The sequence below is a fragment of the Poecilia reticulata genome, chromosome 23, assembly GCF_904066995.2.
Source record: "Poecilia reticulata chromosome 23, P_reticulata-male-v2, whole genome shotgun sequence".
Taxonomy (NCBI): Eukaryota; Metazoa; Chordata; class Actinopteri; order Cyprinodontiformes; family Poeciliidae; genus Poecilia; species Poecilia reticulata.
In genome coordinates this window covers 10898262-10918227 of record NC_088852.1, presented here as the reverse complement: position 1 = coordinate 10918227, position 19966 = coordinate 10898262, and the positions used below count along the sequence as shown (strand labels likewise).

At 39.6% G+C, this 19966-nt stretch overlaps 3 protein-coding genes across 13 annotated transcripts in view; 1 reads left to right on the top strand and 2 right to left on the bottom strand.

Annotated features, from left to right (window-relative positions):
* pphln1 (periphilin 1) overlaps positions 1–19966 on the top strand; it is a 77599-nt gene that overhangs the window by 39530 nt on the left and 18103 nt on the right. For 2 of the 10 annotated variants that reach the window (XM_008400997.2, XM_008400995.2), the window contains exon 1: positions 19501–19586. The exons of 1 other annotated variant lie outside the window; for it this stretch is intronic. The gene's annotated coding sequence lies outside the window, so the exon portion shown is untranslated. Of the gene's footprint in view, positions 1–19497; positions 19587–19644; positions 19886–19966 lie in introns of those variants that run through there. 7 more of the 10 variants (XM_008400994.2, XM_008400990.2, XM_008400998.2 and 4 more) reach the window with 5 other exon arrangements.
* yaf2 (YY1 associated factor 2) lies at positions 1155–15608 on the bottom strand. 2 transcript variants are annotated; one of them, XM_008400988.2, is made up of 4 exons: positions 15441–15608; positions 14958–15083; positions 3863–4018; positions 1155–3770 (listed from the first exon to the last, which is right to left on the bottom strand). In XM_008400988.2, the coding sequence occupies exons 1-4, from the start codon at positions 15464–15466 to the stop codon at positions 3518–3520; spliced, it is 561 nt and encodes a 186-aa protein (XP_008399210.1). In that variant the 5' UTR covers positions 15467–15608; the 3' UTR covers positions 1155–3517. The 2 variants fall into 2 exon arrangements, with proteins under 2 accessions (XP_008399210.1, XP_081460348.1); XM_081604222.1 differs by lacking the exon at positions 15441–15608 and adding an exon at positions 15188–15272.
* zcrb1 (zinc finger CCHC-type and RNA binding motif 1) lies at positions 16830–19529 on the bottom strand. Its single transcript, XM_008400989.2, has 8 exons — positions 19398–19529; positions 19195–19288; positions 19043–19071; positions 18229–18340; positions 18023–18130; positions 17839–17948; positions 17666–17741; positions 16830–17075 (listed from the first exon to the last, which is right to left on the bottom strand). The coding sequence occupies exons 2-8, from the start codon at positions 19276–19278 to the stop codon at positions 16932–16934; spliced, it is 663 nt and encodes a 220-aa protein (XP_008399211.1). The 5' UTR covers positions 19279–19288; positions 19398–19529; the 3' UTR covers positions 16830–16931.

Below are 19966 nucleotides of genomic sequence, written 5' to 3'. Positions count from 1 at the left end.
AAGTGCACCTTATTATTCTTTTGCATTTGTAGATTTTATTTATACAATCCTTTATTTATACAGGAAAAAGCTCTTGAGACTCATTGTCTAATTTACAAGAGGTATCTGTTACACCACAAAAACAAAACAAATTATACAATCTACAAACACTAAGCACAACATATTGTATTACTATCTTAATTTTAGTAAACATTGTAAATGATTGTATCATATTTTCTTCTGTTTATTACTGATGTTACAGATGTTCATTTTATCTCAGATGTTCGATTACTAACCCTCGCAACTGTACTTCCTGTGTTGCTCATCATTTTAAATTCCTGTGTTGCTCATCATTTTAAACTAGCAAATATTTGCTAGTTTTAATTCCAATGCATCTTTTTTCTAATGCAAGTAAAAAAAAATTAAAAAAAAAGAAGAAGCTTAAATCTAAACATTGATAGAAGAGTCACAATGTCTTGATTCTCTTCTGGTGGTTATTGACAAAGTGATCAGGAATGGTCAACTTTGAGCGGCGTGAAAAGTCTTGAGTTTTACTCTTATAATACTCAACTAAAACTCACTTCAGCTCTTGGCTCACATGCCTTTGTTCTGAAGGGGTATAGTGGAAGAAGATCGTCTGTTCTCGCGGTGTTTAACCTGAAACCGCTCCCGCAGCAAGCAGCAGGCGGGGAGACCCTCTGTAGGGGGAAGGGTGGGAGCGGAAAATGAATAGGGTTCCCTGAAAGGACTCATTCAGTTTGGCTTTAAGAGAGTTGCTCTCAATGAGTGGGGTACGTTTGACAGACCTGAAGGTCAATTGAATTATCATTAAGTGTGGGGGGAGGAAAATCGCATCGACGATCGATACAGTGGGCTAAAAAAAAAGAAGACATTTTGATCAAAAGTTGTGAAAATATAAGTACAACAAAAAAATATATAACATGAATGTTTACTTGATCTTGCTGTGCTTTGGAGTTCCCTCATCTGCCCTGAGACTGAGCAATGTTTGTTTTGATGAAAACTGATCTTACTTGTATTGTGAGGAAAACAGAAGCAGTAATAGTTATTCCCAGTCCGGTAGCCAAGAGAAGAAAAGAAAAAAAGAAGGTTGGGGCCTACAGGCACTTGCACGTCTAAAATAATAGCTGGGTGTGCGTGTGTACAATAAGCAAGACGAGTTTTTCTTGTTTTTAATTTGGTAAGTTTCTTATTTAGACACATAAACAACACAGTTTAAACAAAGGAGCATGGTAAAGCATGACGAATGATAATAATAAAAAAAAAAACTACCAATAAGTGATAAAGTTGCAATTTCTTTCCATTTTTGCCACAAATGTATCTTTGAGTTCACGCACCTAGTCCCAGCTAGAGTGGCGAATGCAATGGACACATGAAACAGTCCTAACAACTAAGAGACGCCGCCTTTTCCATAATATATCAAGACTTTAATAATATCATGCTGTGACACTTCTCTGGCTGTGAGCTAAAATGTAAAAATCTCGACAACACTGATATGATGAATATAACCACATCCAAACATTGTAGTAGTAGAATATTATAGAAAGCTATTTTCTCTGTTCAACTATTCTACAGGTCTTGGAGGTTACGGTGGAGTTCATCTGTGGTGGTTCTGCTGGAGATTATTGTCTTCTAAAGCCTCTCAGTTTCTGAAGTCCTCGCTTTGTCAAAGTTTGTGTCGGGAAGTCCACTCTTATTTTTCTCCCGCATCTTATGTCGAGTGGTAAAAATTGTCTTCTTGTGCTTTTTCACAAGGACTTGAGCCCTCTCTGCAGATCACACGGGTTGCAAGAAGCATACCGGAGTCATTTACAGCTTCAGTCACTTTACCACCTTTTACACTTAGCTGAGACATCTTCCTCTTCTTGTGCGATCAGTGACTTTTAACAGTAACCCTGGTTTGAAACGAGCTCCAGTTCAAGAAAAGCACAAAAATGTTGCATATTTGCACATCTCCAGCCTTTAGAATATGTGTCTATAAATATAAATCTCCATCTGAGGGAATTTGACAAGTAGGATCCCTGGTGTATCATTATGAATGTTAACAAGGTTGAGGGGGGCTTGGGGGGAAAGCACGAACAAAGTTTTAGACTGGTGTAGTGCATCAAGGTGGAGGCGGCTGGCCAAAAACGAGTGGAATCAGAGGCTGAGTCAGCACCTCGACCAGTCGCCACATTCCCCAGAAGATTCACAAGGACTGTCATGGTGCTGAAAGAGGCTGACATCAGGGAATGCCTTCGCTGTGACATATGATTCATGCCGGCTCCGCAGTAAGAAGTTTACATCCACTCATCACAGGCCAAGTGTGAATTTTAGAGGTTCAATCTTAATCTAGATATGTTTGCTAAGGTAGAGGTCAAGGCTTTGGGGTTACCATTCAGAAATGTCGAGGTAACCTTTCCAAAACGAGGCTTGATGTGTGTTTGGGATAGCTTTATAGTGCTAGAGAAATAAGAAACTTTTTAGTCACACTGACAAGAAGTAAGTTTGGAGGAAAAAAATACTGTACCAATTGTCAAGAAAGGTGGAAGAAGCATCATGTTGAGGCTATGTTTATGTTTTGATGTGTGTGGGACTGGCACAAAAGAAGGACTATCTCTAAATACTTTTACTTCTTACAACCTCTATTTTATATTCTAATCACAAAGCCCAAAATGAATGTGATATTCATGATTGTGAGTGGATGTTGACTTCTTACTGGAACTATAGCAACGTTTAAAAAAAAATAACAAAAGTGGCAGCATAACAGGCATCCTGATGGAATGTTTCTACTCTCTGAGATTAACAGTACAAATGTACTTTAGGTCTTGATGTGTCTAGTGAAGGGAGTCCCTTGGTTAATATTTTATTCCACCGCACAACACCTTGTATTGATTTTCTCTCTCTGTAGAGAAGAAAAAAAGCAGATTGTTTGCAACATCGTTCAACTCCAGGTTTTACCTTTCAGATCAGTGTGACTTTCAGCCGACTTTTACATGTTCAGTCATGCTTTCATTACCAAATCTCCAGTAGGTATTTTGCAATAAACTGTTGTGGTAGAAAGAAGCTTCCAGATCAACGGTAAATGTTCGCAGTAGGGTTTGAGAGTTGCTGGTGAGACAGAGAAAGCTCATGCTTTGAGTTTTTAAACCAAAAATCCCCAGGTAGGGATAGAAGAAGCTGCTGACCATGATGATGACAACAGTAGGACTGTGCAGTTCTTACAGGAAACTTTCAATCTCAACTCAAGGTGATCGAGTGCTCTGTCCAAAGTTTGTCCCAAGTTTTAATAAGGAGTTCCTCATTAGGACCAAACGTTTTGGAAGTCCATATTCCAGCAGCAGACTTTTGTCAGTTCAGCAAAACATGTCTTTGTAATGTTGTGGAGAATCTTTCGGGTGGCTAAACAACAAATCTTACCTTTCAAAAACAGAATCTACAAAAACTTCGTCCTTTCCCACCCAAAAAGTTTTTCCATCAGTGACAATGGAAAGGGCCCTGGAGACGCAGGTTTCCTGTGAGTGGTTGGGTGGGGGCGGAATCAGAGGGACTCCCCGTTTACTGAGCTTCCCTCTCCTCGGGATAGGGAAGAGTGGGATAGGCTCTTTTCCGTGTTTTCTGAGCCGGAGCCGTTTTGGCTGTGATGGTCGGCCGACGAGGCAGAGCTGGAGGAAGGAGTGGATGTGGACGAGGGCTTGGCCTTCTCCTTAAAGTCCGTTATGATGACCGTGAGGTCTCCAACTGTCACCTCCAGATGCTGGGCGCTGCTCCGGTCAATATTTTTTAATCTTGGCCTAATAGGGGGACCAAAGCATAAACAATGTATAATCCTTAGTTCTAGTGCAAGGTTCATACTGACCCCTAAAACCAGAAATAACATGTTTACCTCATCTTCTTGTGGCTGTTCTTCTTGGGTGCTGGCTCTCTTTCACTCTTGTCCCTCTCGACCCTCTCCTTCTTTTCCTTTTTGGGCTGTGATGGTAAAACAAACTGCTGGGTTACTTGCTGCTGGGAGACGAGCTGGGAGACGGGACGAGGCTTCCTGGTTGTGCGGGAGGAGGGTAGTGAAGAGAGACATGAAGCGGCAGAGAGAAGAGAGATGTGTGGCAGATTAATGAGAGGGAAAATCACAGAGAGCACATGACCTCTCGCTGGCCTACTGCTGTAATGAAGAGCTAAAAAAGCCTGTTGGTACTAGAAAGGACGGTACTGTTTTAATGTTGGCTCAAAATGGCATATTAAAATGCACCAGTGCACATGTTTCATTATCCAAGAGACATACAATTTCTGCAGAGGTATTTTAAAACTCTTGCAGGTTAGATGCATGTATGATAATATTGGTTCAGGTTAATGGTGCACAGTACCATTGTATCGTTACTGGTACCCAGTGCTTGACTTACAAAAATTATCTACAAACATTATTTAAAACTTGTAGCCAGTTTTCCTTAATACTGTGAGCCTAAATGTAATCTGAATTATTTATTTGCATAACCGTACACACTAACTCACAGTTAATAGTGAACTTCCTTCGACACACTCGTCTGTTCTCTTCTGGGATGTCGCTCAAAGTGCCCTCTTAGTTTGGCTAATTAGCCAATTGTATTTTGTTGCTACGGAAAACTAAAACATTTAACCAATTAGCATTGTCTTTGAGGCGCTCAGAATTTTTTGAACTATTGCCTGTTGACACCGATTAACGTCAAAGTTCTGTATATTTTGCAAGTTACTGAAAATACTTTTTACTTTTAGCTAATTCAACCCTTCATATTATTTTACTGTATGAAGAATTTCCCTACTGCTCATTTGAATCTGTACACTGGACTAGGAAGGGAAATGTAATGGCACATCAGCCCCACCAATACTTTTTGACATGTACTTAGAAACGGGAGAGTTGCAGATTCCATTTTTAGACCATTGTCTGCTTCCTAATCCACAAGTTGTTCCTTGAATGCACCATAAAGTTGTAAGTTTGTTTTCAGGAATACTGTTGGTTTGTGCTTCCCAACGCAAACCTGGACAAACGCTGCACAAACGGGGGTGTCATTTATTTTGACAATAGTGTCTTTAAAAGAACAGATGCAAAATTGTCCACTCAGATGCATTTATGCACATCACTGCAACAATGAATGCAGATTGATGCAAATATGCCAAGTGAAATGTAGACTGAGAGCAGTGAGCAGTTACAGGACTCAACCTGAGAGCAAAGTTTCCCCATTTCTGTATGTTAGCTTTTTGGTACATAGATATATTTACAACTAAAACACCAATAGCTTTATTTAAAATATAATTTTAATGTGGCATCAAAACTGTTTTTATTATTATTATTTCTTTACAATTACTAAGTTTCCCTAATCTGGAATTGGTAAATGTATCAAAATAGGCATCTGATTTAAGCTCACGTATGCTCTACCATAGCAGCTCTACCAGAAGCAAACTGCAGAATTTGGCTTCATGAAAATTAAATGGACATTTCTAGCTGCCAAATTTAATCATAAGGCTGGTAACACAGAGTAGCCGAAACCATCTGCAGTTTCGGCCCATTTGGACAAGTATTGCAGAACCCGGGCCAGATTTTGACCAAAATGAGTCTCTATGGCCCGTTCGGCTTAATGCAGCAGCTTTTGGCCATTTTCCGCAAAAGGAGGGAGTATGCGGTCAGCTGTCTTCTTCAGAGGGGGGAAATGGTTGTTTAGCGATTCTGGGGTGACCTAAATTTGGGCACAGCTTCAAAAAGGCTCTTATTAGCCTTTTTTCAGACTTATCAGTGTCTTTACAGAATCAAATTTGGTACAAGCAAGGGTAGAGTGAAATGCAAATGGGTCTCTTGGCCTACATAACCGTCTGATGGGGAGGAGATAGCGAGATGCTTTAATATGTCTGTCTTGTCAGCAAGATGCAGCAAAACTGCTGACATCCTTGTTAAACTAAAGATGGATGCCTTCAAGTCTTCAGAGCTGTGAAGAGTTTGAAGCTTTCTTTATGTTCAATATTCCTGCAACAATGAAAGACGGTGCAAAAAAGTGTGATTATATGGAAATCCTTTGTTCAGCAATGTAATTTACTGTCATTACAGACCCATTAAGTCTATTACTCCTCATTAATGCAATAAATCAGAGAACACTAAACCGTGCTCTACCTGCTTTAGAAGGACATGCTTAAGGCTGTCAAAATAAGCACTAAATCAATCACATAATAAAATAAAATGAGCACGATAATTTCCATTTGGACAACAGTCAAAGAGTTACTCCTCTTTAATATCGTTGAAAAGCCATTTTGAGAAACGCAGCCAACATTTGACACCCAGTATAAAGTAGTTAACTTGCACTTTCTGCCACTTTTGCCTTTTTTTCCCGACTAAGCTGAATGTTTTTTTTTTGTGTTGCTATAGAAAGTTGTTGCTATAGAAAGTTGAGCTGTGTCACAAAGTGACACAGCTCAACAAGCCTTTTCAGGGCTGCCGCTAGCTCTGTTGTAGCAACTCTGACGTGATGGTGGTGAACTCACTGACCCTGTGGCTGTCACAGTTCTTTTAAAGAAAACAAGCAAGGAAATGCACAGATGGTGTCTTATTGTCCGGCTTGAAGTATTTTGTTAAAAGGGTTTGCGTCTGCTTGCCTTCAACTCTGAGATGGTTGCTATAAGTAAATGGAAGGAGGGGTTGCTGCAAAGTCAAAACCTCAACGCAATCAGCTGATGTATTATTAGTATGAAGGAAGGCAGCCAGTCTAAACAGGACTGGCTTTGTTAACCCAATCAAACGGTGTTTATCTTACCACTTAGGCCCTTCCCTGAGCTCTCTCTGGCTGCTGACTAAGGGAGGGAGAAAGTTTATCGATTCCGAAAATAATTTCAGCACATAATGCTAACAGCTCATTCTCTTTGACAATATTGGGTGTTGGATGAGTAGTTGGGAGTCAATATCTGCACCACTCAGGCAATCAATTCTGCAACAGTTACACATGTGGAAAACTTGGGATGTTGTGAGGAGAAACCAAAGACCTGGATTTCAGAAGGGAAAATTGGATGACAAGACTTTTCCAAGCAAAACCGCACAGCCTGTTAAGAAAAAAAAAAGATTCTCCTCCAAAAGATTGAAACAAGGGATCATTTTAGAATAAGGAGATGGTTGGAGACCAACTTGCTTTGTCCTGTAGCGTGTGCAGTTGAAACAAAAAACCTGAACCCTCACATTTTACTGACAGGGAACTCTGGCTGACCTCATCCTCAATATGTTGTGCACAAACACACATGCTATCTATCACTATCTTAGTGTGGGTTTTCACACTCCTCTCCCTCCTTCCGATGCACTCACTGACCTCACACTCTTCCTCCACTAATGGCCTGGGCTGGAAACAGATGGTAACTTTATTGCTGCCGACAGACTTATAAACGGTGTGTGTGCACATTTACATGGCACAACACATTTCTAAGCGTCTATTGTGATCGTTGAACCGTTCTGATGCAGTTATTAGGTCTTTCTGAGTTTCATAACATCTCTTCTCCCCTCAAAACAGTGCTGCATTGGTATTCCTATGCAGTGAAGACCATTTTATAGTTTTTTAGCATGCTTTTGGAAAAAGTGTGTTCAAAAACTAAATTGAACAACAAAATCTGAAGTCGGGACGTACTGAACCAAGAATAAGCCCCCCTACAATTTAAGTAAACGTATGAAAAAAGGCCTCCTTATCATCTTGCACCTAATGTTCTTTAACATCTTTCTGGATTTGCCTGAGGGTGAAAAGGTTGGAATGTCGGAAATTGATTGAGCCTTGCAGGTGCTGCTCAGAGAGGTGTAGCTAACCCTACACCATCATCCTCCTGAGAGATGCAGATGTGTTTTGCACTACTACTTGGATGAAAATGTATTCCAAAAACTAGCAGTAGGAGTGAGAGTTAAATTTGAGGTAATCTTCCACCCAAAACCTTCATTATAACCAGTCCATATGAGAATTGGGTTTCTCAGCAATGTCAGTAACAACTGAATACCTTGTATTTCCAGGCCCTCCAGTCAGGTTCAAGGTCTGGACTTTGACAACTGGAAAAGGATGTGAACCTGCTAGCTTCACATTCAATCATTCGCAGATCTTTGCAGGTTAATTTGCTTTTCATGGAACATATATTTCAGTGGCTTTCATCATTTTGGAGGCTGTTCCTTTCTTTGTAAGCCAGTGAACTTAAACAAGGGAGATTCCCTCTATTGTATACTAAAAATTATTAATCTATGTAGCTTTGCCTCAGTGATTTAACTGGAGTTAACATACTTAAGCCTTTGAAAATGAACTTTAAAAAAAAGCAAAGAAATAGATAAAAATAGATCTCCACAAAAACACCATCCATTATCTAAACTGTATTGGGGAGCAGCACATACGATCCTGTTTCAAGGGCTAGAAAGGAATCTTTCTACAGAGCAAGCAAACTTTGATCTTTTCCCCCCTGCTGAACTGTTGATCTTTTAATGATTTGGATCCAAAGCATGGCTCTGCAGATGTTTCAACTACGAGCCATAATTTGTCGAGCACACTGTGACGAGCAAACAGCCCTCGGAACAGCTGTTGGTCTGAATGCACGTATGCAGCACAGTGATGGGCAGCTAGAAGGAAATCTCATCTCGCTATTCAGTGATGATTGTGAAATGGCTTTTTTTCCACTCTGTTGATTACCTTCAATGACGGCGTGTGTGTGTTTTGTCTTTTTTAGCAGCAGGTTGCACGCTGCTCCTGGGAGCTCCTCCAACCCGATGATTAATGTCTTTTCCTGCCTGTACATGCTACCATTTTGTGTGTGTGTGTGTGTGTGTGTGTGTGTGTGTGTGTAATACACAAACAGATGGCTCGCTGTGTCCTTTGGTTTATGACACCTTCTGCAGCCCACTGACCACACTGTGCTGCACACAATCCCCTGCCTTCACACACAATGCGTCATGCATCAGTGTCATAATCAGTGATTACAGGCTTATCGGGCAGCTATAATTTTTGAGCTGCGCTGATGTGATAACAGCTAGCTTCATTGTCCGAGGTGTACACTTTCTGTCTGTACAATGTGTGAGCGCTAATACCGGCAACCCACACTAACGACCCATCTGCGACACTTAGCAGAAAATGTAATCACGGCATCCATTTATATTCAGAGAAAGCCAGCACAAAAGAGAAGTGGATGTGTTTAATAACACTCATTCCTCAATGACTTGAGCCTCAAAAGCTCAGCAGAACAATGAAAACAAACCAAGGAATTTATAAGCACCTAAGGGGATGAAAACATGTGACTGTCTGAGACGTTATTCTCCTCTAACATCACAGTTCTGAGTAATTAGAGAGAAAAACACACACACACTGGCACTATAAAAGTAGGCAAATGGGGAAAACTGTGGCTTGCATGCAGTGTTTCTCATGAGAAAAGACATGTGCAGAGGCATCTCATTAAAACAGAATACATCTTATTGAGCTTATGTAATATTCAAGCTTTCTGGGAAAAGGAATTAGCTGCAAGCCATAAACACTGAAATCAGTCTGAAAAAGCATCTATTCCTATAGAAAAGCAGAACAGACAGATGCACTAATCTCCAACTTATTGTACACATTTTTCCATCTGATGAGAATCCGTAGGCCTTTTCACAACAATTTTGAAATAAATCCACCACTTTTGCTCAGTTTTACATTTTCAAACTAGGCAAAACGGTGAGCCTTGTGCGTGTTCAAATACTTACAGCATGGTAGAATCACAGAGGTGACAAACGCATATTTGCAGTCCTCTGATTTGGTTCTTGACACAAAAATAGGCTTCACTTCCGCCCTGCCACTACCTCTGCTCACAAAACGCAACAAACTCCACCCATAATTCCCCCTCCATTTTATGCAGCAGGAAGTTGATATGAAACTAAACATTTCCACCTGGGAAATAATGGGCTTTTGATTGGAGTGTAGGAACATTTTTTTATGTACACCATGAGGAAGCCAACAAAAAAAACTTTACAGTCAGCTGGTATTTTGTTTGGTAAAAGTCGATGATATGACGCAGTTCACCTGTTCATTGCTTATTTATAGATCAGCAGAATAAATTGCCAAGAATATTACAGTGGCAGTCAGTGTTATGTCCAAACAACATGATTTTGTTCCTGGTGCTATAAATACTTATGAAGTTACAACCAATTTTTGATTTTGCCTTATTAGAGAAGGTGAAAAAAGGCTGAGCTAAATAGTTGCCATTTGGTTTTAGGGCAGTTAAATCAGCACTGTAAAAAATATTCAGAGATTTTGTCAGATTTTTCAATTAAAAAAACACAACATTACCAACCTTAAAAAGGGGAAAACAGAAAAACAAGTCACTTTGTTTTGCTTTTTTTTTTTACTTTTTGCTTTTGCACCTTCACTGTGTGGGTGAGCTTTAGGGGAAAAAAAAGCCAAATACTGACAGGCTCCCTGTCAGCCAGAATAGCTTGTGCATGTTTAGGTGGAGCTCTCGAAAAACCTGCACATCAGTCATTCTGTCAGAAAGGCGCCCGAGGTTCAGTTCGACTCTGGGGGAGAGGAGAAGGGGGAAAAAAAGAGCAAAGAGCAAACAGCAAACGCAAAGAGAGAGGGATGAGCACAAACAGGAGAGGACTAACGGGAATACGAGCAGGCTCACTGTCCTGACCTGCAGAATGAGTCTGTAATGTTGCAAAACAAGATCTGAAATGCTCAGCGTGTTGCTGGTGGCTCTGACTCGTCAGCTCACTGAAATGTTATAGGTGAAGTCGACACCAGAGAAGGTTATTACGCCACAATGTTTTGTTAAGAGTCTTTAGGCCTTAACACTCCCTGTCGGAAGCATTTATTCCATAGTTAGCTTTGATTCCAAACATCGGACCAGAGGCCTGACTTTAAGTTGCTTAGTAGCATTCCCTTAATAGTCAGACCTTTGGAACGAGTCATCCTGGTTTCATGTAGGCCTTGTGACTTGCTCAAGAGTCTGTGTAACAGTGTACTTGTTTCTTTGTCCCTCATTTATCGAACAACACAACAATACTGCACCATGACCTCCATATTCAGCGTCTGTTTTCAAAAAACTGGGACTGAGCCCAAGCACTTCCAGGAAGATAAAAATCTCTCCCGCTTTTTCTCAGCAAACTGGTAATTTAATGAGTGCCTCGTCTGCTGCCGCCTCTACGGCTCCTTTGATTAAATACTGTAAATGAGAAGCTAGCAGTAGAGGAGCAACGCATTTTACTGTATTAATTTGCACAAATGACTGCATTCGGTTTGCAGCAAAAAAGTCATTTCTCTACCACTTCAAATTTAGAACCGGGATTACAGTGCCTTGCAAAAGTATTCATAACTCCTCAGATTTTCCCGTTTTGTCACATTACAGACACAAATTGTGTCGTATTTTATTGAGACCAACACAAAGTAGACTACACAAGGGGTAAAAATGCTCTTGCGAAGTCACTACATACCAAAACGCTCTGCCTGCTGGAGGTTGTGCTTCGTTAAATCTGACTTCTGAGCTGCTGACAGCATTAGTGAAACATCAGCCAGTTCCCACTTTGTCAAACTGTCATCTGCAGACACCATTACCTCCGATAAGAGTCCAGTTCTGCTGATGTGCGCTTGCTTGGATGCAGTCAGAATCACAAGCTCGTCTCGCTGCTTTCAGTCAGCAGACGACTTTGGACCCCCTGCAGCAGATCATCTTCCCACGCCACTGGAATCCAGGCTGCAAGATGTGCTAAACTCTACAAGATGTGCTAAGCTTTGCTTGCATAAAACATTTATCCTGATGTCTGGACTAAAGTCTACAAGAAAATGCTTTCTTATCTTTTTCGTGATATTTTGCGTGTCAACCCAGTGCTGTTACTGTGTGATAGACTGATTTAAAGTCCCATTAGCTGCTGTTGTGAGATGCTTCTTCTGACATGTGCATACGCTATGCCCCTGTCAGATAGGAATTCATTGCTTTGCAACTATGGCTCAGTCATTCTTACTTAGCACCAAACATAAAAATCTGCTTACCTTCAATGAGCTCAAAGAGAAATCAACTCTTTTGAAGCGTTTGGTCACTAATATCTGTGTAGCCTTTTTTGGCACAGTCACATTAGTGTCACAGTATTTCTGCAATACTTTGGTTGCGAAACAATAACCTTCAAAGAGACCCTTAGCAGCAACCTATTTAAAGTAAATGCCTCTAAATATATATCTGCATATATTTAGCCAAAGTATGAATTTAAAAACAGAGTTTCTTGAAACTTCTAATTAGGAATCTTTCTGTTTCTCTTGGCTACAAATGACATTTCAGACCATTAAACAGGAAAGATTGCTTCCGTCCTCCATTCACAAATGTTAACATGGAGTTTGCTTATACCAACTGAGATTTCAACAGAAATTAATTTCTGTTGAAATTGGTTTTAGTTGGGACCAGGGCTGAGCTTTAAATTCAACAAACACTCCATGTGGGTTCAGTGTGAAGCCCAGGAAGAACAAGAACATCTTTGATGCTATAGGGCTGGGTCACTTCTGCAGGACATAAGACCCTTGTTAAAGTGCATGATTCATAGACTTTGAAGTATCAGGAATTTTAGAATCTCAAATACTGTACCAGGAAAAATCTGTACTAGTATCCAAAACACATGAACCGACACAGAAATGGTCGCTACATAGAAACACAGCCTTCTTTCAGTTCCCAAACCCAAATACTGGCACTAACTCCAAATAAACTTTGAAGGCAACACTGTGAAAGACCTGAGGATGTGCAAAGAGGAGAGATTAAAGATGCATGTCTGCTCCAAACATAGGAGATGTTATTGGAATTTGTGGTTTGGAGGGGAATTCTCAGCTGTGTCCTTGCCAACATCCTTAAGAATCAAAACAAAAAAGATGGGGAAGGCAAATAATGTCACGTTTGTTTTTATAAGGATCTAGACGAGTTCTTGGCAGCGCTGAAAGCTACTTTTGATGAGTCGATGAAGTGCCCTCTACATGGTGACAGCAGCATGTCCGCTGCCTCAACCACTTTTAACAACTGAACTCCAGTTTTTTTTTGTTTTTTTTGTTTTGCCTCTGTGTGTGTGCTACCCTGCAAATATGCATGCAGTCATGTTGAAAATTTGCATGATGAGCGCATCTGGGCTCAAGTGCGTGCATGTGTGTGTGTCCCTCCGACAGCAGGCTGATTAAGCTGTTGCATAGTAATGAGCTATGGCTGTCTGTCTGGCAGCTGCTCTTTTTACAACAAAGCCTCCCACTCGCACATACAAAGAAATAAACGGAATCATTACACACTCGGGGAAAAAGAAAATAACCACAAAGGCCATCAAAGATCCATTGTCTTAGATAGCATAATCACTGAGAAAGTTGTGCTAATGCAGGAGGAGAATTAGTAATTCACTCAAGAGGGAGATCATGGAACGACACACACACCATGTCCCATGGCAGGAGTGCACTGCTGCACTTCCTCTCCTTTATTCCTTTGTATTGTTTTTCCTTCTCAAAGAGAGTCGCTCAGGAATAACTCCAATTTCCTGCTTCCAATTTCTAGTGTGAGGGAATATATCTGCATGAACTGTGCACCTTAATGTCATCGGTGTGTGGGTAATTACCCATCTATCGAGGGTGTGTATATTGTTTTGAAAGAAGTCGGTTCCCTGTAGGCATGGGCGAGTTGCAAGGTACATCAATGTTTTAGTGAAACGGTTGCGGTATTAAAAGCGCAAGTAGTTTCATATCTTTTACTAAGGTTTGAAGTCCTATTAATGAGAGAACGGAGAAAAAGTCTGGAGTTGACTTTCCAGGCAAAAAGTCTACCTGACTTACCAGATAAGATTTGGTTGATTATACTCATCTATGGATGAGCAGAATAATACTGTCATGGTATGATAACATCGAGTTACAATAGGATAATTTAAACAAATGAAGCATACATACATACATTACTTACAGGTATAACAGAAGAAATGTTTTCCTCTGATGAAGCTAACAACATATTATTGAAGATTTTATTCATATATGGCTGTTACTACATTTGACTTGAGAAAAAAAATACCAAAGAGAAAAAACACGCAGATTTTTTAAAGACTAAATTATATTTTTTTCTGCTTTTTAGCAAGTATAGCAATCCATTTGGATAGAATCTGGAGTTGGCCATTCTATTATGCTACTATTAGCGCTCCGCATGTAGTTTTAAACAAAGGTTACATCAGGAAAAGGTGGTGCATGTCTTGCTTATTTTCTTCAACTGGAAATGTTACCATGCAGCCAAAATTGTCTTAACTTGACTAGCAAATAAGTATGAAAGCCTTCTTTCAGACAGATGACCACCAGTGCACATCCAAAATGGTCAATGGATTAAGCTATCAGAACAGTGAATTATCGAGACATTTTTTTTTTCGCTACTTTTCCAACTCATAGCATCCTCCCAGCTAAAATTAGGCCTAAAAAAATTCCATCTTAATCCTAGAGCTATTATTTGACAAAACTGGCAATATTTTTTAAGTCACAGTTTTGGGTATGCTATACAAGATTTAAGAATAAAAAGGTTACCAGAAACCGTTTTGTACATCATTATGCATTAAAATTAGATTTAAATTTGCAATAATAGTCTGTAATTGGGTTAAGCAACGTCAAGTAAAATTAAATCGGGATATAAAAACGTAAAAATAAAATAAAAAATCCCAATTATTCTTATTTTGTAGACTTGACTCTGCCAAATAATCAACCCCACCATTTACACAAACAACGAAAAAACTTAAAAAAAAAAAATAAGTACGTGGCCCACAACTATTAACTATTTTAAGCCATATTTGTATTTGGAATAAGGTTTGAATGTGTTACTAATGCTTAATAAAGAATTGTATTATCTATGCATAGGCACTAAAAGAGAGGTGATCGTGACAAAGTGTCGTTTTGATGTAAAGGGGTGGGGGGCAGCCCAGCCATCCATCCCTCCCTCCCAGGGGACCCACTAATGCCCACCCAAACACATAAAACCTAATGCCATATCCATCGCCTTACCTTGTTGACGTCCCCTTCCTCACATCACACATCATGCACTTAAAAGCCTCTGCCGTGTTCTTGTAGGTGCACACGCTGCAGTCCCAAAACCCCTCGTCGGAGGAGGGCTTCGGTTGACGCTTCGGCCTTTAAAGACAATAAATGTGGAAATGAAGGAGAAAACAAAAATAGAATGAGTTTATAAGCAAAAATGAGGGGGATAAAAGTGACTTCGGATAGCGAAAGCAAACCTCTGGTAAAAGCCTAAAGGATTCAGGAAACCATCATCTGCACGCGCGCGGTGATCTGACACTGTAATTGCCGATGAGGTTTTTTTTAACACCCGAGCGAGGATACATGGCACGCGCTCATACACGAGAAGGAGAGGGAGAGACCGAAAGAGAAAAGCCCATTTTTCCTCCCCCCCCCCCCTCCGTGGTCCGTGGGCTCGCCTCTATGTCCGCTCCCCTCCCCTGGTTAAAATGTTTAGGACGCACTGCTTACCTTGTGGGGCTCCGCTTGTCGCCCATGCCAGACCAGGGTTAATCTGGAGGAGCTGGGACGAGCAGAAGTCGTGTTATTTTCCGATTATTTCAGGAAAGAAGCGATGCGCCTTTTACCCGCTCGGCTTCCAGCTGTCGTGGAAACTCCGCTTGGGAAATCGCCACGTGACTCGAAGTGGCCAATCAGAGTCCGGTTATTTCCTGAGGCTGACATTCCTCTTCTTGATGAATAATGCTGCATTCAAGGACACTGTGGAAACTCCTATTAGTGAATCGTCCTTGTTAAATTGTGCCGGAAACGAACCGCAGGTGCATCTACATTGATGAGAATTTAATTAGTTGCATTATAAAAGTTAAGCCCATAGTTATTACAAAATCACTGCACAGTTTGATATGTTTCAATGTTGACGGTCAGCACTTACAGAAAATGAAAACCCAAAATGTGAAATGTCTGCCTATTGTAAAATGTCTTTTATATCCTTTCAATGCTTGGTTTTACTGCAACAATGAAGCATGGCATGGAGGAGATTGGGTTGATTTCCAACTTAAAATGCAGAATTTTCATTCAACTGGAAACACTGGACAGCTAAACAATTCAGTCACTTTTCTCTTTAGCTCAGATAAGATGCGTCAGATATTGTCTCTGGTTCAAGGCTGAAAACAAGAAATGGAACCATTACAGCTTGTCCTTGACACATCGATGTGTGGAGTCGAGCCAAGTACAGTTATTACTGTTTTGTTATACGTCTGTCTACCTGAATTTTGCCTTCCACTAAACTTTCCAATAAATAAATGTTTTATATCACTGAGTTTGCAGAATTAGTGAGTAATTCTTATAGAAGTGAGACATGTCTGCATCCTTCTCGTTGTTTTTATGTAATACTCAAATTTTCTGAGAAAGTGATTCGTTTTATTTTCTATGTATGTAATTCATGACGGGTAACAAAATAAACATTTATGTCACTCTGCATCTATAATCCATATTCAATAATTTATGAGTTGTTGGATTAAAAATGCCTTTTGAAAACAACCTTTAAGGTTTTGCTTTTCATAAGCATACATTTGTGTATTAGTTTTTTATTGGTGTGATGTACTATTCCAATCTGAAATATGTTATTGAATATCCTCACGATTAACAGAACTACATAATTGAAAAGTGCAAACGGCATGTTCCACTTTCTTCTGAATTAAATTCTTAACCTTGTTCCTGTTTCAAGTTCTAAAGCAACTGGGCTAATTTGCCAACTGAAAAGCATTTTGAAATTTTTTCTTCATGGTCGGTTCAGCCAAAGTGTTAAGAAATATATCTTTCTTCCATTCCCCATATGAATTAAACTTTTAATTAGCACCCGACCCCAACAGCAATAAATATGTACGGTACACACACACATAAGCAAAGCTAGTTTTATTAAGAAAATATTTGAAGAACATGGAACATGACTTCACCAGAAAACAATTTGATAAATATGTATGCGGTTTAAAAGTCTGTGCATTAGTCACTCAGTTCCTCTTCGTCACTGAAGTATGCGCTCTTTTTAATCCTCGGTTTCTTAGAGTCTGAGGATGTCGAGGCATGGGCATTGTCCTCTTCCGCTTGCCTTTTTTTTTTCTTCTCCTCTTCCTCCATGTGAGCTTGCTGGAGAGATGCCCCAGAAACACAGTTTGTTAGTTGACATAAGCTCTGTTGTAGAAATGTCTTTTCATCAATAGTTTTGTAATTCTTGCACCACATAAATGCTGGTATGCTCAAATGTTTGATTGGTGACTTTGTGGGAAGGTCCCAAACTTTGGTAGGGCAATGTGACGTGATTTTTGGAATTTAAAGTTTTTGCTGTCTCTAAATATAGCTTCCTTCTGAGATTGGCCAGTTCTTAGCACCATCCATGAACTCCAACTTTCTGGACAAAAGAATCCATCGTGTTTCACTGTAGGAACGAATGGTTCCTACTTTGAGGGTGAGGCACAGTATGATTTTTTTTCTGCACCACTTGCTTTGTATGTAGGCCAGAAAGTTCAAGTTTGGTCTGATCTGACCAGAGAACCTTCTTCCACATAGGTTGTGGTAATCTGCAAATGGGACTTCTTTAAGCTTTCTGCATATTTTTCTGTCTTTTGGCCGTACTTAAATTATGGTAAGATTTTAACTGAAGCAAATCTAGCAAGAGACTTTGGTTATACACATGCTAAGTATAAATATGTTACACATATGGCAATGCTGAGAATTACCTGAAAAGCTATGGCTTGGCTTAAGCTGTCCAGGGCAGGGTCTTCTCCCTCCTCTTCACTTTCTTCATATTCTTCACTAAAAGAAATGTATATGTATATAGATGTATAAAAAAAATAATATCTATACCAAGTTATACAAAAAATACGGTTATTCACTATAATACAATTCCTACATATGCTCAGGTTGTTGAGGCCTTTTCTTCTTCTTCTTTTCTTTCTTTTTTGGCGGTTCCCTCTCGCCAAGCAGGTTATTAGGACATGCATAGCTCAGATGTCCCGTTTCCTGTGATGCATAGGTTGAATTTACAAAGTGCGTTCCTACAAGTCCGCCTTTCCCAAAGTTGCGTGTTCACTCACCCCACATTCATAACATTTGGTCTTGTCCGTGTAGTTCCGTCGCCTTATAAACTCTGCTGCTCGCCCGTTGTCTATAGCGATGCTGGCTTTAACCGTTCTGCCAAATAACTGGGAGGATAAAGAAATGTCCTTTATGCAGTTAACGTATTAAAGAAACGTTGACAGAACCCTGTAGTTTATGCAAGCAGTCATTCAGTGTTGTTTACCTGTTTGTTGTTCACTGCTCGTGCACAATTGTGAGCCGCTTCTCTGTCCAAGAAGAGGACAAACGCCACTCCTTTACTCTGTCGGGTGAATTTATCCTTAACTATTGTAACCCTGGAATAAACAGCACAGAAATTGTGAGCAGATTAAATATTTTCTAACGCTACAAGCCAGACTTTTCTGAAAAATCAATCCAACTTGAACTCAAATATATTTTGTTGGCTATACAGTACTATTTCATAGTGGGGTTTTTTTTGTTGCTCTTTTGCTACAATTATGTAAATTGTTATGTATTCAAGCTAAACGCCTAACTTAATGTTTTTGCCAGAAGCGTCCAAGTGTAAATGCATCTGGTGACATCAAACAAGTAACAACGGAGGTCAGGGAAGCCTGCATTCATCAAATTAACATTCAAGTTACTAAAAAACAAAAAAAACAAACAAACATAAGGTCATAATTTTTCTGTTTTCTGACTAGTCAAAAACATTTGGCAGTCAAAAAGAAAGAAGCATACAGATGAACAGACCAGGTTTTCATAGTCTATCCAATTTTTTGGTTTCTTTGAGGTGCCTTGTGTTGCAAGGCATTTGGCTCCAAACTCATGGTACTACCAAGTACAAGCAAAACAGAATTATTATTCATTTGTTTTTCTTCAGGATAGCCTTTTAAAAACTTTGAATTTGGTAATTTCATGCAGGGAAAATCTATATTTAAGTGCCCTATATTTAATTTAAAATAAAATGTTGAAATTAACATAGCATTTCAATTCATGTGTGGAATGGTTATGAAACAAAATACAAAAAAGCCAATACTTACTTTACAACTTTTCCATACTTTGTGAATAACTGCAATGACCCAGGTATGTATGTTAGTTTACAAAAACGGACATATTAATTGATTAAAATATGTAGATTTTAACCGTACTAAGACTCTTTGCATAGAATGATTTTCAAAAAAAGTCAGATTACCTTGTGCAGGTCGCTGTTTGTCAGAGAGAATGGTAGATTTGATACATAAACTGTGCTTTTGCTTGGAGCTAAACCCCCACTCATAGTGGACAGACTGTTGATGCGAAACAATCATAAAAAAAAAGAACATAATCACTTATCAATTTGAATTCAATGTTGTCATGTGGCTTTGTGCACGCAAGTGAGTTCAATGCAAGACTTACCTATGTGGATGCCACTAATAAATCGCAGTTTGTTTATGTCAAAACAAGAAAATCGTTGTGTTTCTAAATAACGAAGCTAACAGAAACAAAACGCTGCCTGCTCGTCGCAGCTTGATGACGCATTCGTCCTAATAAATACGTCTTGTGTAGCAACTCTGAAAGGCTAGGCTAGCTAAACGGTGATAAGAGGTGAGACTATTTTGATATTTTCCGCTCTGAGAAATTGCTTTTTTACTTGCTTTTTAAAATACGGTTGGTTGTACCCGACCAGAAGTGCTGTAAATATTTGTTTTGGGTAATTTATGCGCTAGTGACTGAAAGCTAACCTGCACTTAACGTCAAGCAAAACGTGCGAATGTTTGCTGCACAGACTGGTTAGCCGAGTTAGCTCTAATTTATCTTTTATTCTGCATTGAGTTGGTGTATTTAATACATTAAAACCAACAGTGTTGTGATAACAAATCGCTGTCGAAGCTAACAGGGCAAAGGTGAGGTGTTCTTTACGATATTCTAGGACAACAAGTCCAAACGAAATCGGTCAAGTTAAACAGAAACTAGATGTTTTTGTG

What these genes read in the sequence shown, in the direction of transcription:
- yaf2 (XM_008400988.2), bottom strand. Translation starts at nt 15,466, where the DNA reads ATGGGCGACAAGCGGAGCCCCACAAG. An exon ending in AGGAAGGGGACGTCAACAAG is followed by an intron (nt 4,019 to 14,957) that starts GTAAGGCGATGG and finishes CCGCACAACCAG; the next exon opens with GAAGCCTCGTCCCGTCTCCC. An exon ending in AACAGCCACAAGAAGATGAG is followed by an intron (nt 3,771 to 3,862) that starts GTAAACATGTTA and finishes TCCCCCTATTAG; the next exon opens with GCCAAGATTAAAAAATATTG.
- zcrb1 (XM_008400989.2), bottom strand. Translation starts at nt 19,278, where the DNA reads ATGAGTGGGGGTTTAGCTCCAAGCAAAAGCACAGTTTATGTATCAAAT. An exon ending in GAGCAGTGAACAACAAACAG is followed by an intron (nt 18,131 to 18,228) that starts GTAAACAACACT and finishes TTATCCTCCCAG; the next exon opens with TTATTTGGCAGAACGGTTAA. An exon ending in CCTCAACAACCTGAGCATAT is followed by an intron (nt 17,742 to 17,838) that starts GTAGGAATTGTA and finishes CATTTCTTTTAG; the next exon opens with TGAAGAATATGAAGAAAGTG.